The sequence below is a fragment of the Saccopteryx leptura genome, chromosome 2, assembly GCF_036850995.1.
Source record: "Saccopteryx leptura isolate mSacLep1 chromosome 2, mSacLep1_pri_phased_curated, whole genome shotgun sequence".
Classification (NCBI taxonomy): domain Eukaryota; kingdom Metazoa; phylum Chordata; class Mammalia; order Chiroptera; family Emballonuridae; genus Saccopteryx; species Saccopteryx leptura.
Genome location: NC_089504.1, coordinates 341,134,351 through 341,155,425, shown reverse-complemented (window position 1 = coordinate 341,155,425; position 21,075 = coordinate 341,134,351). Strand labels below are relative to the sequence as shown.

General features: G+C 43.9%; 1 protein-coding gene across 17 annotated transcripts in view; it reads left to right on the top strand.

Moving 5' to 3' along the window:
* RFFL (ring finger and FYVE like domain containing E3 ubiquitin protein ligase) overlaps positions 1-21,075 on the top strand; it is an 88,898-nt gene that overhangs the window by 43,649 nt on the left and 24,174 nt on the right. For 16 of the 17 annotated variants that reach the window (XM_066363851.1, XM_066363845.1, XM_066363858.1 and 13 more), the window contains one exon: positions 18,442-18,629. In XM_066363851.1, coding sequence (XP_066219948.1) covers positions 18,442-18,629 — 188 coding nt within the window. Of the gene's footprint in view, positions 1-15,201; positions 15,306-18,441; positions 18,630-21,075 lie in introns of those variants that run through there. The other variant, XM_066363856.1, reaches the window with a different exon arrangement.

Genomic DNA, 21,075 nt, shown 5'->3' with positions numbered 1-21,075 from the left:
TGGCTAGACTCTGGGGAAAGTGACAAACTCCTTAGCAGTGGGGTAGAATTAGGAAGGAATGTAACGGCCTTTGGCTGCATTGTGGATAAATCACTTCTGACCGCCTCTGATCTTCGGGGATTAGAAAATTAAGAGCTGATGGGAGGGGTCTGAAGTCTTTTAGTTCTTGAAACATCATTGGAAAACTAGATAGATTGAACCTTGGTCGATGGCTCAGTGGATAAAGCGTCCTCCTGGCATTCTGAGGTCTTGGGTTTGATCCCTAGTCAGGCATGTAGGAGAAACAATCAATGAGTACATCTCTAAAATGGGAACAACTAAAGTGGAATAATGAGTTGATGCTTATCTCCCTCTCCCCTCTTCTCTCTCTCTCAAACTAAAAAACAAAACAAAACTAGATTGAGTCTGATTAAAAGTATCAGCTTGTCTAACAAAAAGGTAGGGGATAGAGCAGATAAATGTCACTTTAAACCTTTTAATTAATTAATTATTTATTTATTTATTCATTTTAGAGGAGAGAGAGAATGGGGGAGGAGCAGGAAGCTTTAACTCCCATATGTGCCTTGACCAGGCAATCCCAGGATTTTGAACTGGCGACCTCAGCATTCCAGGTCAATGCTTTATCTACTGTGCCACCACAGATCAGGCACTTTAAACCTTTTAAAAAAGATTATTCGGCCCTGGCTGGTTGGCTCAGTGGTGGAGCATCAGTCTGGTGTGTGGATGTCCGTCCTGGGTTTGAGTCCCGGTCAGGGCACATAGGAGAAGCGCCCATCTGCTTCTTTACTCCTTCCCCTCTTGCTTCTCTCTCTCTCTCTCTCTCTCTTTTCTCCTGCAGCCATGGCTCCATTGGAGTGAGTAGGCCCCAGGCACTGAGGATGGCTCCATGGCCTCCACCTCAGGTGCTGAGAAGAGCTTGGTTGCTAAACAACAGAGCAATGCCTCAGATGGGCAGAGCATTACCCCCTGGTGGTGGATTCCTGTCGGGGCACATGTGGGAGTCTGTCTACTTCCCCTCCTCTCACTGAACTAAAAAAAAAAGAAAAAAAAAAAAGATTTTTCATGAAATAATATACAGGGAGGTCCTCAGATTATGACATAGTTCCATTTCTATGACAGGGATTTAACCCAAATTTTGGTGTAAGTCGAAATACACCTTGGCCTAAAATAATAATCTAGAACATAAAAACATAACTAAGCCACAGAAATAGGAAAAAGACATGTATACTGTACTGTACTGTACACTGTACTGTAATAGAAAAAAATCACAAAAAATGAGTGTAAAAAAAATTTCTTACCTTCATTCCTGTGGTTGGCTTGCACACTGGAAGGCGCATTGCAAGGTGGGAGAGAGTGACCTACTGGGAGGAGAAAGCTGGGGAGGCAGGAGAACCCGCAGAAGGTGCTGGAGATACTGGGTCAGGTGAATCAGGATTGCCTAAGGAACATGCAGGAGATGCTGGAGATGATTCTACCTGTACTACAGGTGTTTCATCTCGAGAAGCAGCTGATGTAGAGGGCACAGCATCTGTTGCAGGCCTCTCTACCTTCTTAAAGAATTGTTCCAGGCTAGTTTGGAAGGTTGATGGCTTCTTCTCTTCCAAAATCTGCCTATAGCATTGCAAGGCATCCATAATACCTCTGTAGACCTTACTGAAGCTGTCATCCCTGGGGTCCTCAGCCTGAGTGTGTAAGTATGACGCTAAGGGTATAAGCCAAAACACTCACGTTTCAGTTTTTTAAAGTTTTTGTGGAAGTGAGCATTGTAAACTCAAAACGTTGTATGTTGAGATTGTCATAACCCAAGGACTGCCTGTATAGCCAACTTTTATTGAGCATCTGTTATGTGGTAGGCTTTAAATACCACCAGAATTTAGAGTCTTTGTTCATTCTCTATACCACAGTGCATTTGGTTACAGTAACTTGAAGTGCTGCCTTTTCCTAGAGCATAGGAGTGCCAGAAATCCTCTCACCTAGTTCCTGGCTTCGTGAACATGTTTTACCCTGGTTACTCATTAGTCAGTCACTGTGATAATATCTGTGAAAGCGGCTTCTTCAGTTAGAAGGTCCAGAAAAGCTTATCTGGTAAGTCCTGTGTCCTATACAGGAGAATAGGAGGGGGACCAGAGTCTCTTGATAAGCTTTGTCATCAGTTTTGATGGAAGTAGGATCCTGTGGCAATTAAACTGCAGGTCCAGTTATTCTGTTTTCAGCACTGTTAGGAGATTTTACTCTGAATGCTTTCTTTCCTTGATTGACTCACCCCTTAGAGCAGAATGCCTGGGCTGAAATTAAATGTGTAGGTTTCTCTGCTGCAGTGTTCAATCTGTCATCTCTCCTAAACTTCACACTAAGAAGCAGCCATTTAATTGGTCAGACCCCGAGGGTGATATTTTGGCACAACTCCATTGGTTAGAATTACTTTTTCCTGAACCTCACAGCAGATGCTGAGGTCCCTCTGCCGATATTTGTCATAGACTAGTTGAAACCAGGGAGTTTCCAAGAACATTTATAACTTGTGATTATTATGTATGTTTTTCAGTTGTTTACAACAGTTATCACTTCAGAAAAAGAGCTCATTTATTACTAGTGGCAAGTGAAATCTGTCTCCTTCATATTGTCATTTTAACGCTTTATGCTCCAAGCCCCTCTGCTGTTCTGTGTTATACATCCTTTGCTGTGTTTCTCTTTTCACTTTGCTCTCGCTGTGTGGGTCAGCAGCAACAGGCAAAGCTCTGCTTAGACACAAGTGTATCTGGTAGAGGTCCATCTCTTTGATTTTTAGCATTTCTTTTCTCTCTTATTTCTCTACTTTTTGTGCATTTTATCTGTATTCTTCACAATTTTTATTTGTATTCTTTGCAGTTCTCATCACAGCAGAAGCCTTCTGTGCTTTTTGATGTGAGGAACAAGTGGAAGTGATTTTTTTCTTTTTGGTGAGAGTGGGGTCATGTCTGTGATCCCATGCTCAAGCTGGTGGCCCCGCACTCAAGCTGGTGAGCCCATGCTCAAGCCGGATGAACCCACGCCCTAGCCAGTGTCCTTGGAGTTTTGAACCTACGTCCTCAGCATCCCAGGCTGACGCTCTATCTACTGCACCACTGCCTGGTCAGGTGGCAGTGACGGTCTTGTTCACCTTTGAGGCTCTCCCTTTCCGGTTTCCAATGCTGTATTACCTGTCAATTTTAATATTTTTCTTCCACTTTTAGAAGGTAGTCTGTTACCATTTTTATTTCTCAAGTAATCTTAGCAGACATTTAAAAATTACCTTCAATGCAGGTGAGGTAGGCGTTACTCCTAGGCTTTTCCTTACAGGTATTTATGTGGTTGTAAGGGTTTAAACCCCGTAATTGGCTGATCACTGGAATCCTGATCGTGGAGTTTTGAAGCATGAATTTCTGCCTACCTCACCCCCTGCTAAAGTTCTAATGCTGTTACCATTAGTAATATTTCAACAAATGCCTGGTGATCACATTCACTGGGCACTGATGTATCTGGTAGATCACATTCACTGGGCACTCAGCATCAGGCTGAGACTCACTCTTGTTTTCTCTCACTTTGCACGTCCTAACCACGGGAGATGAGCACTTTATAAAGAATTATACCAATTGTTAAATACAGTACTACTTGAATGCTTATCCCCTCAGTTACCATGCATTGCAGAGACCTTGTCTGTTTTTGTGCCTCTTGGAATCCCCAGCAACTAGGAGAGGGTTTGGCAAACAGTATTGCTAAATAGATAATCAGCTGAATGAATTAAAGTTATGGTGTACAAGATGCCATGAGAGCACAGATAGGGTCAGAGGTTTCCCTGAGGAAATGAATACCACATGCAGAAACTGGGGGTGGGGGTGGGAGCAGTGATGAAGGCAGAGAAAATAGCTTGAGGGAGGTTGCGAAAGCCGAAATAAGCGTGGCATTTGAGGGACTGAGAGAATGGCATGGTAGTTGGAGCTAAAAGCAGGGAGAGGGAAGTCCTGAGCTGTATGAATTTATTTTAATTGTTATTGAATGGTTACCAGCAAAATAGTTATTAAAAGGAGGGTCATAGAGCATTAGTTGTAGTTGACACAATTAAGTAAAAAACCCCTACTCAGCTGGAACAAATCTAGGCCAGAATAGAAACTGAAACATTTTACAAATCAAGTAAGGGCTTTATCTTTAGAAAGTTGGGGTCTATCTATAGCACTAGTACCTTGAAGTTGTAGTAAGTAGGAAATGCAGATGACTTACTGGATGTATAAGTTAAAATGCTGGATTCCCGGGGATGGTATTTCTGTCTACCGTACCTTTTACAAGACCCTCAAGTGTTCAAAGGTTGGCTTGGTGGGTAGATACCCCTTTTTGATGTCCCTAGAAGGGAGTAGAGACTAGTGTTAAATATTTCCTCCCTGCTAGCCACTTTAGGTGATTTCTGTTGTGTTCCCCCACAGTCAGTCCATTAACCTTGCTCTCCCAGCGCATAGACCCTTGAATTCCTAGTGCTAAGGGTCAAGAGTATGGATGGTGGAAAAGGACCCCCTCTTTCTGTAGGACTATACAATAATTAAAGAACTTGAACTTATATCCCATCACTCTAGCTCTGTGACCCTGGTCCAGTTACCCAACCCTCTTCATTTATAAAATGAACATTTTAATTCTGATTTTTGCAGGATTATTGTATTAAATGAGACAGTATATATACAAACATAACAACACTTGGCAGACGTTAGGTGTTCTGTAGTGTTCTTACTTTTTCCTTAAAAATAAAATGTTTTAGCCTGACTGGTGGTAGTGCAGTGGATAGAGTGTTGACCTGGAACACCAAGGTTGCCGGTTTGAAATCTGAGGTTGCTGGCGTGAGCATGGGGTCGCTGGTGTGAGCCTGGGGTCATAGGCTACCAGGGGTCCCCAAACTTTTTACACAGGGGGCCAGTTCACTGTCCCTCAGACCGTTGGAGGGCCGCCACATACAGTACTCCTCTCACCACCAATGAAAGAGGTGGCCTTTCCGGAAGTGTGGTGGGGGGCCGGATAAATGGCCTCAGGGGGCTGCATGCGGCCTGTGGGCCGTAGTTTGGGGATGCCTGGGACCCTGACGTTGTCAGTTTGATCCCTGGTCGAGGCACATATGAGAAGCAATCAGTGCACAACTAAGTGGAGCAATGAGTTGATGTTTCTCCCTCTCTCTCAAAATAAATACACACATAAATAAATAATAAATAACATTTTCTAGGATATTCTGAGAAGGGACTTCAGGACCCTTTAGTCTGAATAATTCCCCCAATTTTCATCTTGTCTGCCACCTGAATTAAAAAGCACAGATTCTTTCTCACCTAAAGTGTCTAGAGCTTTTATCCTTTTTATTTTATTTAAAAAAAAAAATTTTTTTTTTGTATTTTTCTGAAGTTGGAAACGGGGAGGCAGTCAGACAGACTCCCGCATGCGCCCGACCGGGATCCACCCAGCACGCCCACCAGGGGGCAATGCTCTGCCCATCTGGGTGTAGCTCTGTTGCAACCAGAGCCATTCTAGCGCCTGAGGCAGAGGCCACGGAGCCATCCTCAGCGCCCGGGCCATCTTTGCTCCAATGGAGCCTTAGCTGCGGGAGGGGAAGAGAGAGACAGAGAGGAAGGAGAGGGGGAGGGGTGTAGAAGCAAATGGGCGCTTCTCCTGTGTGCCCTGGCCGGGAATCAAACTCGGGACTCCTGCACACCAGGCCGACGCTCTACCACTGAGCCAACCGGCCAGAGCTAAAAATTTTTTTTTACTTATTGTAGAGAAAGGAGAAGAGAGAGAGAGAGAAGCATTGATCTGCTTTTCTACCTATCTATGCATTCATTGGTTGACTCTGTGCCCTGACGGGATCAAATTCACAACCCAGGTGTTTCTGGATGACAGTCCAACTGAGCTCTCTGGCCAGGGCTGATCATTTTTATTAAAGTATTACTTGGGACATGGAGAGAGAAGGCTGAGTCTGAGGTCTGTTGTCTTTGAAATCTTTAACATATCAGTGTGAATAGAGGTTCTTAAAGCTGGTTTGGAGAGAGGCAAATGTTTAACATTAGTCTCATGCCTTAGGATATACCTGTCATTTACTGAAGGTATAAGACTGCCTTCTGCTCTTTCTCTAAGATTGAAAGTGTGGTAACTTGCTTAGTACTTGCCTCATACCCTGACTGGTAAAGGTATACTCTCTCTTTATACTAAGCACCTACTCTGTCTACACCTGTGAAATGTAGGTAATGACCATTCTGGTTAATACTGAAGCTCAGAGAGCCAACTTCTTAAGCTCATTCAGTTACTGTGTTAGAACCAAGATTTAAGGTCTGGTTTGATTGAGTCTAAAACCAGAGTAAAACATTTTATTTGGCAACATTTTTTTCCCCTGTTCTGTCTACTAAAAATTAGGCCTAAAATGAAATTCTCATCTAGGAAATACACATTATCCACATCCAAAGGACTGCCTTGGAGAGTGGAGAATGTCCAGTAGGTTGAGAGCCTTTGAGAATGTTTTCCTCTGCTCGGTTCCTGCCTTGTAAAATGCCTCTTGTTTATGTCCAGCCCACATACCACTTCATCAGGGCTGTTGATCTCATTTAAGCCTAAGGTTCTAAAGTTCCACAATATACCTGTCTTCTCTGTGACTTAGGTATTCTGAATTCTTGATTCTCAACTAAATAGCTTGGAAATAATCTCAGTGTCACAGAGAACATGCTTCATTGTCTCACACCCAGCAAAAGAGACCAGTCTGGAATAGGGTTTACTCTCTGGGCTGCTTGCTTGCAAACACAGCAGGTACCCTGTTTGATGCTCATTATGTTGTCATCAGCATTGTAAATCTTCCCCTTCGGAGGGGGACTCCTCAGGCAGGTGTACTGGAAAATTCTAGTTGCGATTCTGAGAGTCTATTTCTAATTAAATACTTCGAGGGAATTCAAGTTTCTTTTCAGACTAACTTATTTTTAAAAGAAAGCAGCCTTCCAAGATGATTTTAAATTTCAGGTGAGTTCTCTGGATAATAATTGATTCCTTTTTATCTTTTTTTAAAAATCATCGATTGATTATAGAGAGAAAGGAGGGGGAGAAAGAGAGAGAGGGAAACATTGATTTGTTTTTCCACTTATTTATGCATTCATTGGTTGATTCTTTTATGTGCCCTGACAAGGAATTGAACTTGCAACCTTGCTGTATTTGGACAACACTGTAATCATCCGAGCTACCCAGCCAGGGCCAGTGATCGATTTTTTTAAAAAAGATTTTTATTTATTGATTTTAGAGAGAGAGAAAAAAAGGGAGGGAGGAGCGGGAATCATCAACTCATAGTAGTTGCTTCTTGTATGTGCCTTGACCAGGTTAACCTGGGGTTTTGAACTGGTTACCTTAGCATTACAGGTTGAGGCTTCAGCCATTGCACCACCACAAGTCAGGCTTTTCTTTCTATAAAGATATTTATTTATTTATTTATTTATTTATTTATTTATTTATTTAAAGTGAGAGGAGAGGAGATAGACACTCCTGCATGCACCCTGACCAGGATCCACCTGGCAACCCCCATCTGGGGCCAATGCTCTGCTCATCTGAGGTCATGCTCACAACCCAGCTATTTTTAGCACTTGAGGCTGAGGCATCCTCAGTGCCTAGGGCCAATGCACTGAAACCAATTGAGCCATGGCTGCAGGAGAGGGGGGAGGGGAGGAGAAGCAAATGGTTGCTTCTCCTGTGTGCTGTGACTGAGAATCAAACCTGGGACTTCCACACACCTGGTTGGTGCTCTACCACTGAGCAACTGGCCAGGGGACTTTTATTTATTGATTTTAGAGAGGTTTGATTGATTCTTTATTGTGGGTGATGTGATCAGCTGTGCCAGAGCCTCTACCCAACCCAGTCCCTTGTGTGGTAGGAAACTCAAGCTTTGGGTGAACAGAGAGAAACAAACATTGGGCTTTCCAGCCAATCATCACTATTGAACATCTAGGCTATTGCTGTTCTAGAATTGTAACATAATTTAATGGTAATTTATTTTAATGTGCTATTTATGGAGCACTTACTATAGGTTAGGCACTTTATGTTTGTTACTTTTATAAATCTTTTTATTTATTCATTTTAGAGAGGGGGGAGAGAGAGAGAAAGAGAGAGAGAGGGAGAGAAGGGGGAGGAGCAGGAAGCATCAACTCCCATATGTGCCTTGACCAGGCAAGCCCAGGGTTTTGAACCAGCAACCTCAGTGTTTCCAAGTTGACGCTTTATCCACTGCGCCACCACAGGTCAGACCTTTTTTTTTTTTTTTTTAATAAACTGATTATTTTTATTTTTATTTATTCATTTTAGAGAGGAGAGAGAGAGAGAGAGAGAGAGGAGAGAGAGACAGGGGGGAGGAGCTGGAAGCATCAACTCCCATATGTGCCTTGACCAGGCAAGCCCAGGGTTTCGAACCGGTATTTTTAATCCCTACAATTAATCTTCCATCAGGAGAGATATTATGTCTCTTATACAGTTGAGGAAACAGACTTAAATACCTTAACCTGCCTAAGGTTAACTACCACCCTTTTTCCCCCCATTATTTTTTGTTTTATTTTACCCTTTGTTTTTGGTAAGAGATTTTTTCTTTTTCATAGTTACTTTATGTCACTATAAATACTGATAATGCTTTGGGCCCTAAGGAGAAATAACTAGTACTTGCTTCATTGGCTGTATTGCTAAAATACTGAATGTTCCTTTGGCCTCAGTTTGTTCATTCCAGATACTTGGGTGTATACTGTGAAGTGGCAGAGTGCTGGGTGATGAGAGGGCAAAAAAGTGAAGACTCCTGCGATGCCTGCCCTTAGACTGTAAACAAATGAATAAAATTACAGAAGACGATAGTTATCAGGAAGGTAACTAAAAGAGCAGCGAGAGTGTCTGTGACCCAGGAGGACTCCTCTAATAGGTAATATTTGAGCTGAGACCTAAAGGAAGACAAGGAGGAGGGAGAACAGTGCAGAGACCACAGACAGGAAGGAGCATTTATTTTTTTATTTTTTATTTTTTTGTGTGGCAGAGACAGAGAGAGAGTAGGAGAGAGGAACAGACAGGAAGGGAGGGAGATGAGAAACATCAATTTTTCGTTGCGGTTCCTTAGTTGTTCATTGATTGTTTTCTCATATGTGCCTTGACTGGGGGGCTACAGCAGACTGAGTAACCCCTTGCTCGAGCCAGCGACCTTGGGCTCAAGCTGGTGAGCTTTATTCAAACCAGATGAGCCTGTGCTCAAGCTGGCAACCTCGGGGTCTCGAACCTGGGTCCTCTGCATCCCAGTCCGACACTCTATTCACTGCGCCACCGCCTGGTCAGGCGGAAGGAGCATGTTTGCTTGAAGAACTGAAAGGATACCTAGGCTTGAAGCTTTGTGAGTGGTGAGGAGAAGTAGCATGACATGAATGGGAGAGGTAGGCAGGGTTGATGACACATTCAGGGTCTTTGACTCGTGTAAAGGGATGGAATTTTTATTCTAAAATGCAATGGGATCGCTTCTCGGTCTTTTGGTTAAGATCAAGTGTAAAATGCAATGAGAATCCATTCAAGAGCTTTAAGTGTTGTGTTTTGGGGGAGGAGGGAAGTGGACGAGGTCTTGTGGAGAAAGAGGGGGAGAAGGGCAAGAACTGAAGCTGGGAATCTAGATAGGGAGCTGTTCTCAACTGGAAATACAGTGGAGCATAAAGTCCCTGCCCTTACGGATTTTTTAATTTTAGTTAGGTGACACAGTTAACAAATAGGCAAATAATATTAGGTAGGACTAAGTGTCATGAATGAGATTAGAAAGTGCCATTTAAACTAGAGAGGTGAATGACAAGAAAGGGGCAAGCATGTGATGTTCTGGAGAGATGAGTCCAGGCAGAAGGAACAGTCAGAAAATCCAAAAGGCCTGAAGAAGGAAGTATAATAAGTGAGAGATGGTAATTTAGACCACTGTCAGGGCAGGGGAGACGGCGATGGGAATTTATGAATCTTTAGCTTAAGAGTGGCATTTAAAGCCACTGATTGAGGTCTCCTTGGGATGGAGAGGACACCAAAGAAGCGGAGACACTCCCAACATTTAAGAACAGAGGGAGGGGGAAGAATCAACAAAGCTTTAGGGTAGGAGGGAAACCAAGGGTGCAGAGTTCTGAAAGCTGAGAACTGATTAGAGGGGAGAATGTGTCAAGGAGGAGGGAAAAAGGGTCACTTGGTCCAGCACGGCTGGGAGGTTAAGATGAAGATAGAGAAGTGTCACTTGGACCCGGCCACTTGGAATTTCTTGGTGATCTTACAAAGAGATTAATTGGAATGGTTAGGTCAGGCTAGGCTAGAGAAGGCTGAAGAGTGAATTTAAGGTTGAGGAAGTGGTGTCAAATATTTCAAGAAATGTTGATGTAGAGGAGAGCAGAGAAAAATGCCTTAACTGAGGAGTGGAAGACATGGGGTTTTCTTCTTAACTGTTTTTTTTTTTTTTTTTAATACAAATTACAAATATCATCCTAGGTCCTTTAAAACACTCTCTTATGTAAACTTTTAATTGAAATATAATTAGAGAAGTTCACAAATTATAAATTAGGGTTTGATGAATTAATAGGCTTCAGAGTCTAAGTGACTTAATGTTCAAATCCTGGCTAGCTACCCTTTAGCTATGAACTTTCACAAGTCACTTAACTTCTCTTAACCTTGTTTCTCTTGCCTGATGGTGGGAAGTAGTCTGCCTTGCCAGAATTGTTGTGAGGGTCACATGAAATAACACCAGGGAGTCCTTAGCTCAATGGCTGGCAGATAAGAAGCAGTCTTCCAGTGAATGGCGACTTTCTTCTTTACTTGTTAAAATATATATGTAATTACTTATCAGTTATTTCAAAGAGGCATAGCTAAGCCATATTGCTAGGCTTTTAATAGTATTTCCTTTTAAAGCCATTGCAATTGTACTGTAATTGCTTTTTAAGGATAATATACAAGATGAAGCAATCCCATTCTGTATTAATGACCTATAATGTGGGATACTTTTCTTTATGCACTTAGAGCATAGATGCTTTTAATAATTCCAGGAATATGGTAGTGATGGTAGGCAATCAACTCTCAATAAACAGAAGATGATTCTGTAAGGCTTACCATCTAGCCATTTTCTGATTTGCCATGTCAGAAAAGGTACTTCTTTAAGGATTTGGGGCATTTTAGTAGGTATTCTTTTTTTTTAACAAATATATGAAAAGATGCTCATCTTTTTTTTTTTTTTAATTTTATTCATTTTAGAGAGGAGAGAGGGAGGGAGAGAGAGAGACAGAGAGAGAGAGAGAGGAGAGAGAGAAGGGGGGAGGAGCAGGAAGCATCAACTCCCATATGTGCCTTGACCAGGCAAGCCCAGGGTTTTGAACCGGCAACCTCAGCATTTCCAGGTCGACGCTTTATCCACTGCACCACCACAGGTCAGGCCTTATTAGGTATTCTTAAAGGATTTTTATAGAGTGGATTCACCATAAGTGTGTTCATTCCAAAATGTTCCTGTTTCTGCATTTGTGTGAAGCCTGTTGCAGATACCTTGGCACACAGACCAGTTAATTAAAATTGCGACAAATTGGATGAGAACCTCAGGGACTTGACTTGACTGCTGTAGATTTTGGTGGTTAGCAAGGTGGTTTTGGAGTTGCACTGTACTCTAGCACTGATTTCATTAGGATACTGACATTCTGACCCCTCTACACCATGGGTCAATTCTGACCCTTCTCCATTCCATGGGAAAGCCACTGACCCACTTAAAATTATTTGACTTGGTCAAGTGAACAAGTGAAGTGATTGTAGGAAGAAATCACATTACCTCTTCTTTTGCCTCTAACTCTGACTGTACTCACCCTACCTGGGGCAGGTCATTTATCTTACGCTGAGGTTAACACTGTAATTTTCCTGTTCAGCAGGGCTCAGTCTCCCAAGAAATATCAGCATACTTATCAAGCTGACAAAATCCCATGTACTGGCTGTCCATTGTTGCCTCATACCACAGTGTTCTTCCACAGGGAATAGTAAATTTTCCTGTTCACCCCAGCCCTACATCTGTCATGCTTCCTGGTAGGCACAGTGGAAGAGGAGAGCCTGGCAGTTTTAAACAAACTCAGTGGAAGAGCAGTCAGCGACTGTATCTGAGGGCAAACTCTACCAAGTCCCTCCTTCCTGAAGAGGGTGAGGGGAACTGGAGAAGGAATTTTCAAGCCCTCAGTGAAGATTTGATAATGTTATTTCAAGATCAGAAGGAGGTTTGCAGATCAGAGAGGGAAGTCTTTCAAAGTTGTCAACATGGGGAGAATTCTTTATACATCTCACAATTCGTCCCACTTTCAGTCCTTTAACATAATCAGATGCCATGTATGTGAATCTGGTAGGGCTGAGGGATGAGAAAAAAATTCCCAAGTGAACAGTGTTTAGTTTGTATGGCAATGTTAAAATTACAAACTCTTTCCCGTCATTTTCTGAAATAACCCTGTGTATAGTTATTGTTTGGGCTTAGGGCTTTCCAGTTTGGCAAGAGAAGACTTTTAACTGACCACATTAGGAAATGTATTTTTTTGGTATTTAAATATATGTCAAAGAATAAAAGCCTAGTCTGTTGACTGGTAAACCTGTTCTGTTAGAGGGAGCAGGTGTGAGACAGTTTACACTCGTCCTGTCCTTAATAACTCCTTCCCCGCATGCATACACATATCCCCAGAATAAGACTGTTCTTCACTTAAACGCGGGGCCTGTGGAATAAAAGTAGCAAATTTCAAGTCTTCTCCCAGAGCCAAGTGCTTGTAAGAGTAGCCAAATAATAAAGCTTTTCTTTCAGAGCTCTTCAGAGACAGCAGTTAGGATTAGAAACAAAGTTAAGGGTGAAAATGTTGCTGAGAAACCTTATCAGAGTGGGTTATAATGCCTTACTGGGCTGAAGTCCCCTGGGATCTTGTCAAGTATCTCCCATGTCCAGCAGCACATAGCTGGTGCTTCCAAAGCACACGAGTTAAAACAATATACAACTGGCCTGCTTTCCAGTATTTTCCTACTGATGGTGCCGTACCAAGTGGGTCTACCCATTGTGGCAAAGGCCTTACCTCAGGAAAAAATTGATACGTGTATATTCCTTTTTATTTTTATTTTTTATTATACAGAGACAGAGTCAGAGAGAGGGATACATAGGGACAGATAGATAGGGACAGACAGACAGGAACGGAGAGAGATGAGAAGCATCAATTATCAGTTTTTCGTTTTGATACCTTAGTTGTTCATTGATTGCTTTCTCATATGTGCCTTGACCACAGGCCTTCAGCAGACCGAGTAACTCCTTGCTTGAGCCAGCGATCCAGCTGGCGACCTCAAGGTCTCGAACCTGGGTACTTCCACATCCCAGTCTGACTCTCTATCCACTGCGCCACCGCCTGGTCAGGCTTTTTAAACTTTTTTTAAAAAAGACTATTCAGCCTGACCTGTGGTGGCACAGTGGATAAAGCGTCGACCTGGAAATGCTGAGGTCGCCGGTTCGAAACCCTGGGCTTGCCTGGTCAAGGCACATATGGGAGTTGATGCTCCCTGCTCCTCCCCCCTTCTCTCTCTCCTCTTTCTCTCCCCTTCTCTCTCTCCTTTCTAAAATGAATTTTAAAAAAAACAAAAAACAAAAAAACAAACAAAAAACCAAAAAAAAATGTTTAAAAAAAAAAAGACTATTCATTTTAGAGATGAGAGAGAGAGAGAGAGAGAGAGAGAGAGAAGGAGGGAGGAGTAGGAAGCATCAACTCTCATAAGTGCCTTGACCAGGTAAGCCTAGTGTTTCAAACTGGCGACCTCAGCTTTCCAGGCCTACCCTTTCTCCACTCAGGTGCAACGTGTATATTCCTAGTGTGGAAAAAAAACTTGTTCTCCCCCCCCCCCCCCCCCATTTTTCCGAAGCTAGAAAGGCAGTCAGACGGACTCCTGTATGCGCCTGACCGGGATCCACCCGGCATGCCCACCAGGGGGCGATGCTCTGCCCCTCTGGGGCGTCGCTCTGTTGCATCCAGAGCCATTCTAGTGCCTGAGGCAGAGGCCACAGAGCCATCCTCAGCGCCCAGGCCAACTTTGCTCCAGTGGAGCCTCGGCTGCAGGAGGGGAAGAGAGAGACAGAGAGGAAGGAGAGGGGGAGGGGTGGAGAAGTAGCTGGGCGCTTATCCTGTGTGCCCTGGCCGGGAATCGAACCCGGGACTCCTGCACGCCAGGCCGATGCTCTACCACTGAGCCAACCTGCCAGGGCCTTGTTCTCTTCTTGTGGTTAGACATATCCACCCCCCACCCCCCTTTTCCTTTTTATTTCATTCTTTCACTTTCCTCTGCTAATGCTCTGAGCTTATCTCTGCGCTTCGGGCGATGCTCTAAACAACTGAGCCTTCGGGCCAGGGTCATAAGCTTATCTTTGGTTATATCTGTCTTCACTTCTGTTCCACTGTCTGATGAAAGGGTGACCTTTCTCCTGCCCAAAAGTAGTCTGTCCCAAATCCAATCACTTTTCTTTCTGCTCCTGGCCCTTACCCCCATCATTTATTGCTAGCTTCCTTCCTCTCTTAGTTTTTTTGGGTTTCCTCTTAAAATATGCCTACATTTCTCTTATTTTAGTGACCTGGATTCTTTTCAGGTACTGTCTTCTATCTCCTATTCACAGTCAAGTTTCTTGGAAGAATAATTTGTCTTTAGAGCCTGGCATATCCCCACTTTTCATTCACTTTCCAACCTATGGTTGTCTACCTAAACTGGTCAGGCAAAGAGCATACCCACATTTTCCTAAAACTTGGCCCACTGGGCATTTTGCATTTATTATTGTATTCTCCTCTATGGGTCATTTGATAGTGTGGATAATTTCTTCTTGAAACTCACAACACTCAGTTTTTCCACCTCTGAGCATTCCTCCTTTTGCTGTTTCCGGCTTGCCTGTTAGATCACGTCTTCCCAAGGGGTCTCCCAGCCCCTCCTCTCTCTTGACGTAGATTGTCCACCAGACTTCTGCCCACTCTGGGTTTACATGTTTGTAGAAGGCTGAGGATTCCCAAAGCTTCACCTTTAACTGAGACCCTGTATGCTCTGTATATATCAGAATGTCCCACAGGTACAAAACTCAATCATCCTCTAAACCTGCCCCTCCTTCTCACACAGGCACATGCCCCGCCTGGGGGCTTTATCCTATGGTTAATGATTCCACTGTCTATCCTGTTATATACATCAGAGACCCTGGGATTCATCCAAGACTGTTTCTCCTGTCCCCTACCTCTTCAATTCATTGACACAGACTGCTAATTCTGACAAAGATCTTGGGGCAAATCCAGAGACAAATGGTAATTGTGAAATCTCTAGGTTTGCTTTTTGCCTTTGTGTTCCCAGAGGCATTGTAGTTAAAGTATTGTTATTATGCTAATAGCAACAGCTGATGCTTTATAGCCAGAGAATATCGAGATGAGAAAAATGAAGTACAGAAAGGTTATGACTTGTTAGAGGTAAGAAACATAGCACATAAGTATAGTAAAATGGGGCTTGGGCCCTATGCTTTACATAGATCCTATGTTCTTTTTATTATTACACACTGTCTTAGATGCTTCTGTCAGCATCTGACTTGAAGAATTACAGAATCCCTTCTTCAGAGGACTACCAATCCACTGTTGTCTCATTCTCTTGCTAACAGAACTCATTTAATTAACTACTCTTTACTTCATTATTCCATGTGAACTGTTAAATGCAAGTAAGGCAGTTTCCTGTCTTCTGGAAACTTAAGAGACTTCAGGCAAGTAATAGTGAGTTGGAGAGAAATGTTTTTGATATGTAGGCAATGGAACAAATGTGTGCTTAGTTAAGATTTAACTATTATATATGTGATTCATTCATTCAGCAGTCCTTATTGAGCCACCTGTCTGCTGAGTACTGTATGACTGTCATGATCCCTGTTCTCATGGAGTCACAGGCAGGTGGAGGTGGGGGACAGGAGCCAATTGAATCAGCCTACAAAAGTGAAAGAAGGATATCACATGTGTGTTGGAGGCAGAGTTGGAGAGCCACAAAGCCCTAAAGTAGTCAGAGGCCTAAGGCTATAGCTGTGTGAACCAGGAAGTTACTCCCTCCTGCTGGACCTCTTTCTTCTTCTCTAAAGAATGACCAAGGTTGAAGCTGTTTGGTTCTTAGTTCCTTCCAGCTTATCACATCTTTGAACTATGATTTAACGAAGGCACTTTCAATAAGTCAGGAGGCGCTCTGGCCGGTTTGCTCAGTGGTAGAGCGTCAGCCTGGTGTGCAGGAGTCCCGGGTTCGATTCCCGGCCAGGGCACACAGGAGAAGCGCCCATCTGCTTCTCCACCCCTCTCCCTCTCCTTCCTCTCTGTCTCTCTCTTCCCCTCCCGCAGCCGAGGCTCCATTGGAGCAGAGTTGGCCCGGGCGCTGGGGATGGCTCTGTGGCCTCTGCCTCAGGTGCTAGAATGGCTCTGGTTGCAACAGAGCGATGCCCCGGATGGGCAGATTCCGGTCGGGCGCATGCAGGCGTCTGTCTGACTGCCTCCCCGTTTCCAACTTCAGAAAAAATACAAAAAAAAAAAAAAATAAGTCAGGAGGCAGAGCAGAAAGTACCATTATTTTTTATTTTTATTTTATTTTTTGTATTTTTCTGAAGCTGGAAACGGGGAGAGATAGACAGACTCCCGCATGCGCCCGACCAGGATCCACCCGGTACGCCCACCAGGGGGCGATGCTCAGCCCCTCCGGGGCGTCGCTCTGTTGCAACCAGAGCCACTCTAGCACCTGGGGCAGAGGCCAAGGAGCCATCCCCAGTGCCTGGGCCATCTTTGCTCTAATGGAGCCTCGGCTGCGGGAGGGGAAGAGAGAGACAGAGAGGAAGGAGAGGGAGAGGGGTGGAGAAGCAGATGGGCGCTTCTCCTGTGTGCCCTGGGCAGGAATCGAACCCGGGACTTCTGCACGCCAGGCCGACGCTCTACCACTGAGCCAACCGGCCAGGGCCAGTATCGTTATTTTGTGTGAGCTGATTATTGAATAATAACACTACATGTTCCATTTATTATCTCTGTAAACAGTTCAAGCTCAAAATGTCCATATTGACTGCCTTGGTCTGCTGAGGAAAGCACACTCTTACTTTATCACAGCAGTGCTTGGCATTTTATTGGACTGTCTTGCTATCTTTAGGTTATTCCAACATTTGGGAGATTAGCTCCTCTTTGTTTTGTGACCTTAAAAATCATCAGCCCCCTTGTCCCTAGTACCTGTATTTGGTATGTAAAATGGAAATAATAATGCCTGACCAGGTGATGGCACAGTTGATAGTGTCAGCCTAGGATGCTGAGGACCCAGGTTTGAAACCCGAGATCGCCGGCTTGAACGTGGGATCACAGACATTACCCCATGGTCACTGGCTTGAGCCCAAGGTTTCTTGCTTGAGCAAAGGGTCACAGGCTTGGCTGGAGTCCCCTCCAGTCAAGGCATGTAGGAGAAAGCAATCAAGGAACAACTAAGGTGCCGCAACTATGAGTTGATGCTTCTCATCTCTCTCACTTTTTGTCTGTCTGTACCTGTCTGTCTCTGTCGCTTTCTCGCTCGCTTAAAAAAAAAAAAAATCAAAAAAAATTTAATGAACTCACAAAGGCACTGATTCAGCAAGGAAGCTGAATTTTATTTGCTGAGCATCTGCTCTATGCGCGACACTGCTAGGGTAAGGTACAGATGTGAATAAGAGGCCGTCGCTGCTCTTCAGGAATAGATAGTTTAGTGGTAGAAGACGGAGGGTGAGAGAATCTGCAGCCCCTGTTGTCTGTGCTCTGGAGGCAGTCTATGTAGGGCTGCAGGTACGGGTGTGAGCAGTGCCAGCTGGTGGAGGGAAGCCAGGGGGACAGCAGCTAGTGTAGGGAGAAGAGCACTGACTGGGTTAGTCAGAAGACCTGGGCTTCCTAAATTTTGGTTTTCTACATACTAGGTGTGTGACCTTGACCTTTTTTTTAGCCTGGGTTGCCTCATCTATATACAGGAATAATAACATCTCTTCACATGGTCAGTGTGAGGGTAGAGTTATGTAGTATGTGTGTACATGATAAAGTTCTGTCTCTCTGCGCTCTAGGGGCAAGGTCATGTTCTAAAATAAAGTGGTGTTAGGCCACTTGTAATTGCTATGGCAAAAGATTTTATTTGAAGTTAGATCTCAGATTGAACCCAAACAAGGTCTGCAACCTTTTAAAGATAATATGCCAACTTGGCAGCCCGTGCTGTCCTAGCAGATCAGGTGTCTATATTCACCTCTGTGTGCAAAGGCAACGGTGGTGCTGGAGGAGACGGCAGGAAGTCTGGGGCGCAGCACATTCTCACCTTGACTTTGGGAGCAGGAGAGTTGGAGTGTCCCAGCTCAGCTGTGCCCTTAGGAATGGGAACGCAGTAAGGGTGTGTTTTAATTCTGACCCTTTTTTCTCCTTTCTTCCCTTTCACCAGATTTTATCATGTGGGCAACCTGCTGCAACTGGTTCTGCCTGGACGGACAGCCTGAGGAGGCCCCACCGCCCCCGGGAGCCAGGGCGCAGGCCTATTCCAACCCTGGGTACAGCTCCTTTCCTTCACCAACAGGCTTGGAACCAAGCTGCAAGGCCTGCGGGGCCCACTTTGCAAACATGGCCAGGACGGTGAGTGTGGGTTTGTCGGCCTACTACAACCTCAGGCCCTTGAGCCAGCTCACTGACCTTCTATTGGGTCTCCTGCCTTGCCTCTGCTTATGCCCCTAACCCAGACCCATTTCTTTCACAAAAGTAATAAAGGAAAACCTAACGGAGCAAAATTAAAGCATCTCGGCATAGATTTGAGGCCAGCTAGACCTGAAGGTAGATCTCAGCTTTGCCACTTAGTAGCTGTATGACTTAACCTTTCTTGAGATTCATTTTCTCTATTTATAAAATGGGGATGTAATAGTTGAACCCATCTCACAGGGTTGTGAGAATAAAATGAGGAAGCTACAAAGGGTGCCCAGTACAATGCCTGGAATGTAGCAGGCATTCCATGTTACTTCTTTATTAGCTGCCATTGTGAAGAAACTGACTGCAGATTAACTGGTTCATTACACTGGGGAACAAAATTTTTGTTGCATCCACAAAAACACCTGCTACCTAATTCGAGTGTGCTGATCTGGGACCTGACATTAGTTTTTCTCTGTAAGCTACAGGTTTTTTTGCAATTCAAGATTTTAGGTTTTTATCTTATTGTAAAATTTTCAACATTTAGTAGAATGTCTTCTTGGGCATCATCTTTGTGAAAATATAATTTATATAATATAGTAAATACACTAATACACTAAAAGATATGATTGCATCAGAATTTGTCTACAATTTTGAAATAGAATATATTAAAACACTTATTTTAATCATAAAATTTACGCAAAACTTATTTAAATTCTATTCAGGCAAAAATTTGCGTTGGTAGCTCTTGCGTTTGTGTACTGGTTGAGGACAATCTAGTTTGATGCTCCAGCAGTAGTCTGCTCATTACTAACAGCTCCGAGATTTTCGGGTAACTTTATCAAGGTGACTATTCAGGAAGTGAATCTTAACGCTCATGTTACATCCAATGTCACGGAAAGCCAACAGCATCCTTTGAACCAGAAGTTCATAGTTTTCTGCTTTTTGTTGCCAAGAAAGTTCTTTTTTTTTTTTTTTTTTCCATTTTTCTGAAGCTGGAAACAGGGAGAGACAGTCAGACAGACTCCCGCATGCACCCGACCGGGATCCACCCGGCACGCCCACCAGGGGGCGATGCTCTGCCCACCAGGGGGCGATGCTCTGCCCATCCTGGGGGTCACCATGTTGCGACCAGAGCCACTCTAGCGCCTGAGGCAGAGGCCACAGAGCCATCCCCAGCGCCCGGGCCATCTTTTGCTCCAATGGAGCCTTGGCTGTGGGAGGGGAAGAGAGAGACAGAGAGGAAAGCGCGGCGGAGGGATGGAGAAGCAAATGGGCGCTTCTCCTTTGTGCCCTGGCCGAGAATCGAACCTGGGTCCTCCGCACGCTAGGCTGACGCTCTACCGCTGAGCCAACCAGCCAGGGCAAGAAAGTTCTTTGTAACTGCTACAAAAGACTGCCATGCTGCTTTCTCTTCCTTATTCATCTTCTTGGCAAATTCTTCATCACGTAAGAGGGTTCGAATTTGAGGTCCATCGAATACACCTGCTTTTATTTTCTCGAAAGACAAGGCAGGAAAAGCAGAAATAATATGTTGAAAGCATTCACTTTCTCTATTCAAAGCCTGAACAAACTGCTTCATTAAGCCAAGTTTGATGTGAAGTATGGGGAAAATGATCCTATCTCGATTAACTACAGGTTCATTCACAATATTTTGCATCCTTACGTCCAGAGCTTCACGTTTCAGCCACTCCTTCTGTGTCCAGTGTTTCTCCTGAACTTGACTGTCCCACAAACACAGAAAGCAAGGATACTTCATGAAACCTCTCTGTTGTCCTAGCAGGAAATTTACCATTTTAAGATCCACACAAATGATCCATTTATGTTCCTCACACTTCAGAAAGTTGAGGACCATTTTTATGTCATTATAATCTTCTCACAGATGAGTTGAATAACCAGTTGGAACCTCTGCATAAACATTACTGTTGTGTAGGAGAAAACATTTCAGACTCTGTTTAGAGCTGTCAAGAAATAGCCTCCATTCTGTTGGACTGTAAGTGGTAACACCTAGCTGGCTGAGAACACTACTGATATCATGACAGTAAACAAAGTGTCTGTCTTCAGAAAAGAAGTTCACAAAAATTTGTTCATGCTTCCTGAAATGGGATACTTTAGCTGACCGGTGAAGTACATTCTTTTCTTGAAGCCTGGAGGCTAATAACTCAGCTGCTTTCTATGATAGGCCCAAATCTCTTACTAAGTCATTCAATTCGTGTTGGCTAAACTGCTGAGGGGTTAATGACTGCTTGGCATCAGAAGAAGACCCTTCAGATTCTACAACCATTTCCTTATGCATCTTATCAAAATACACTGATCACCATATTCACTTTCTTCATCTTAGAAGAAATAAAACCATTGAAAACTAGAACCGGGAGTGTCTCAGAGTGTGGGATAGGTCGTA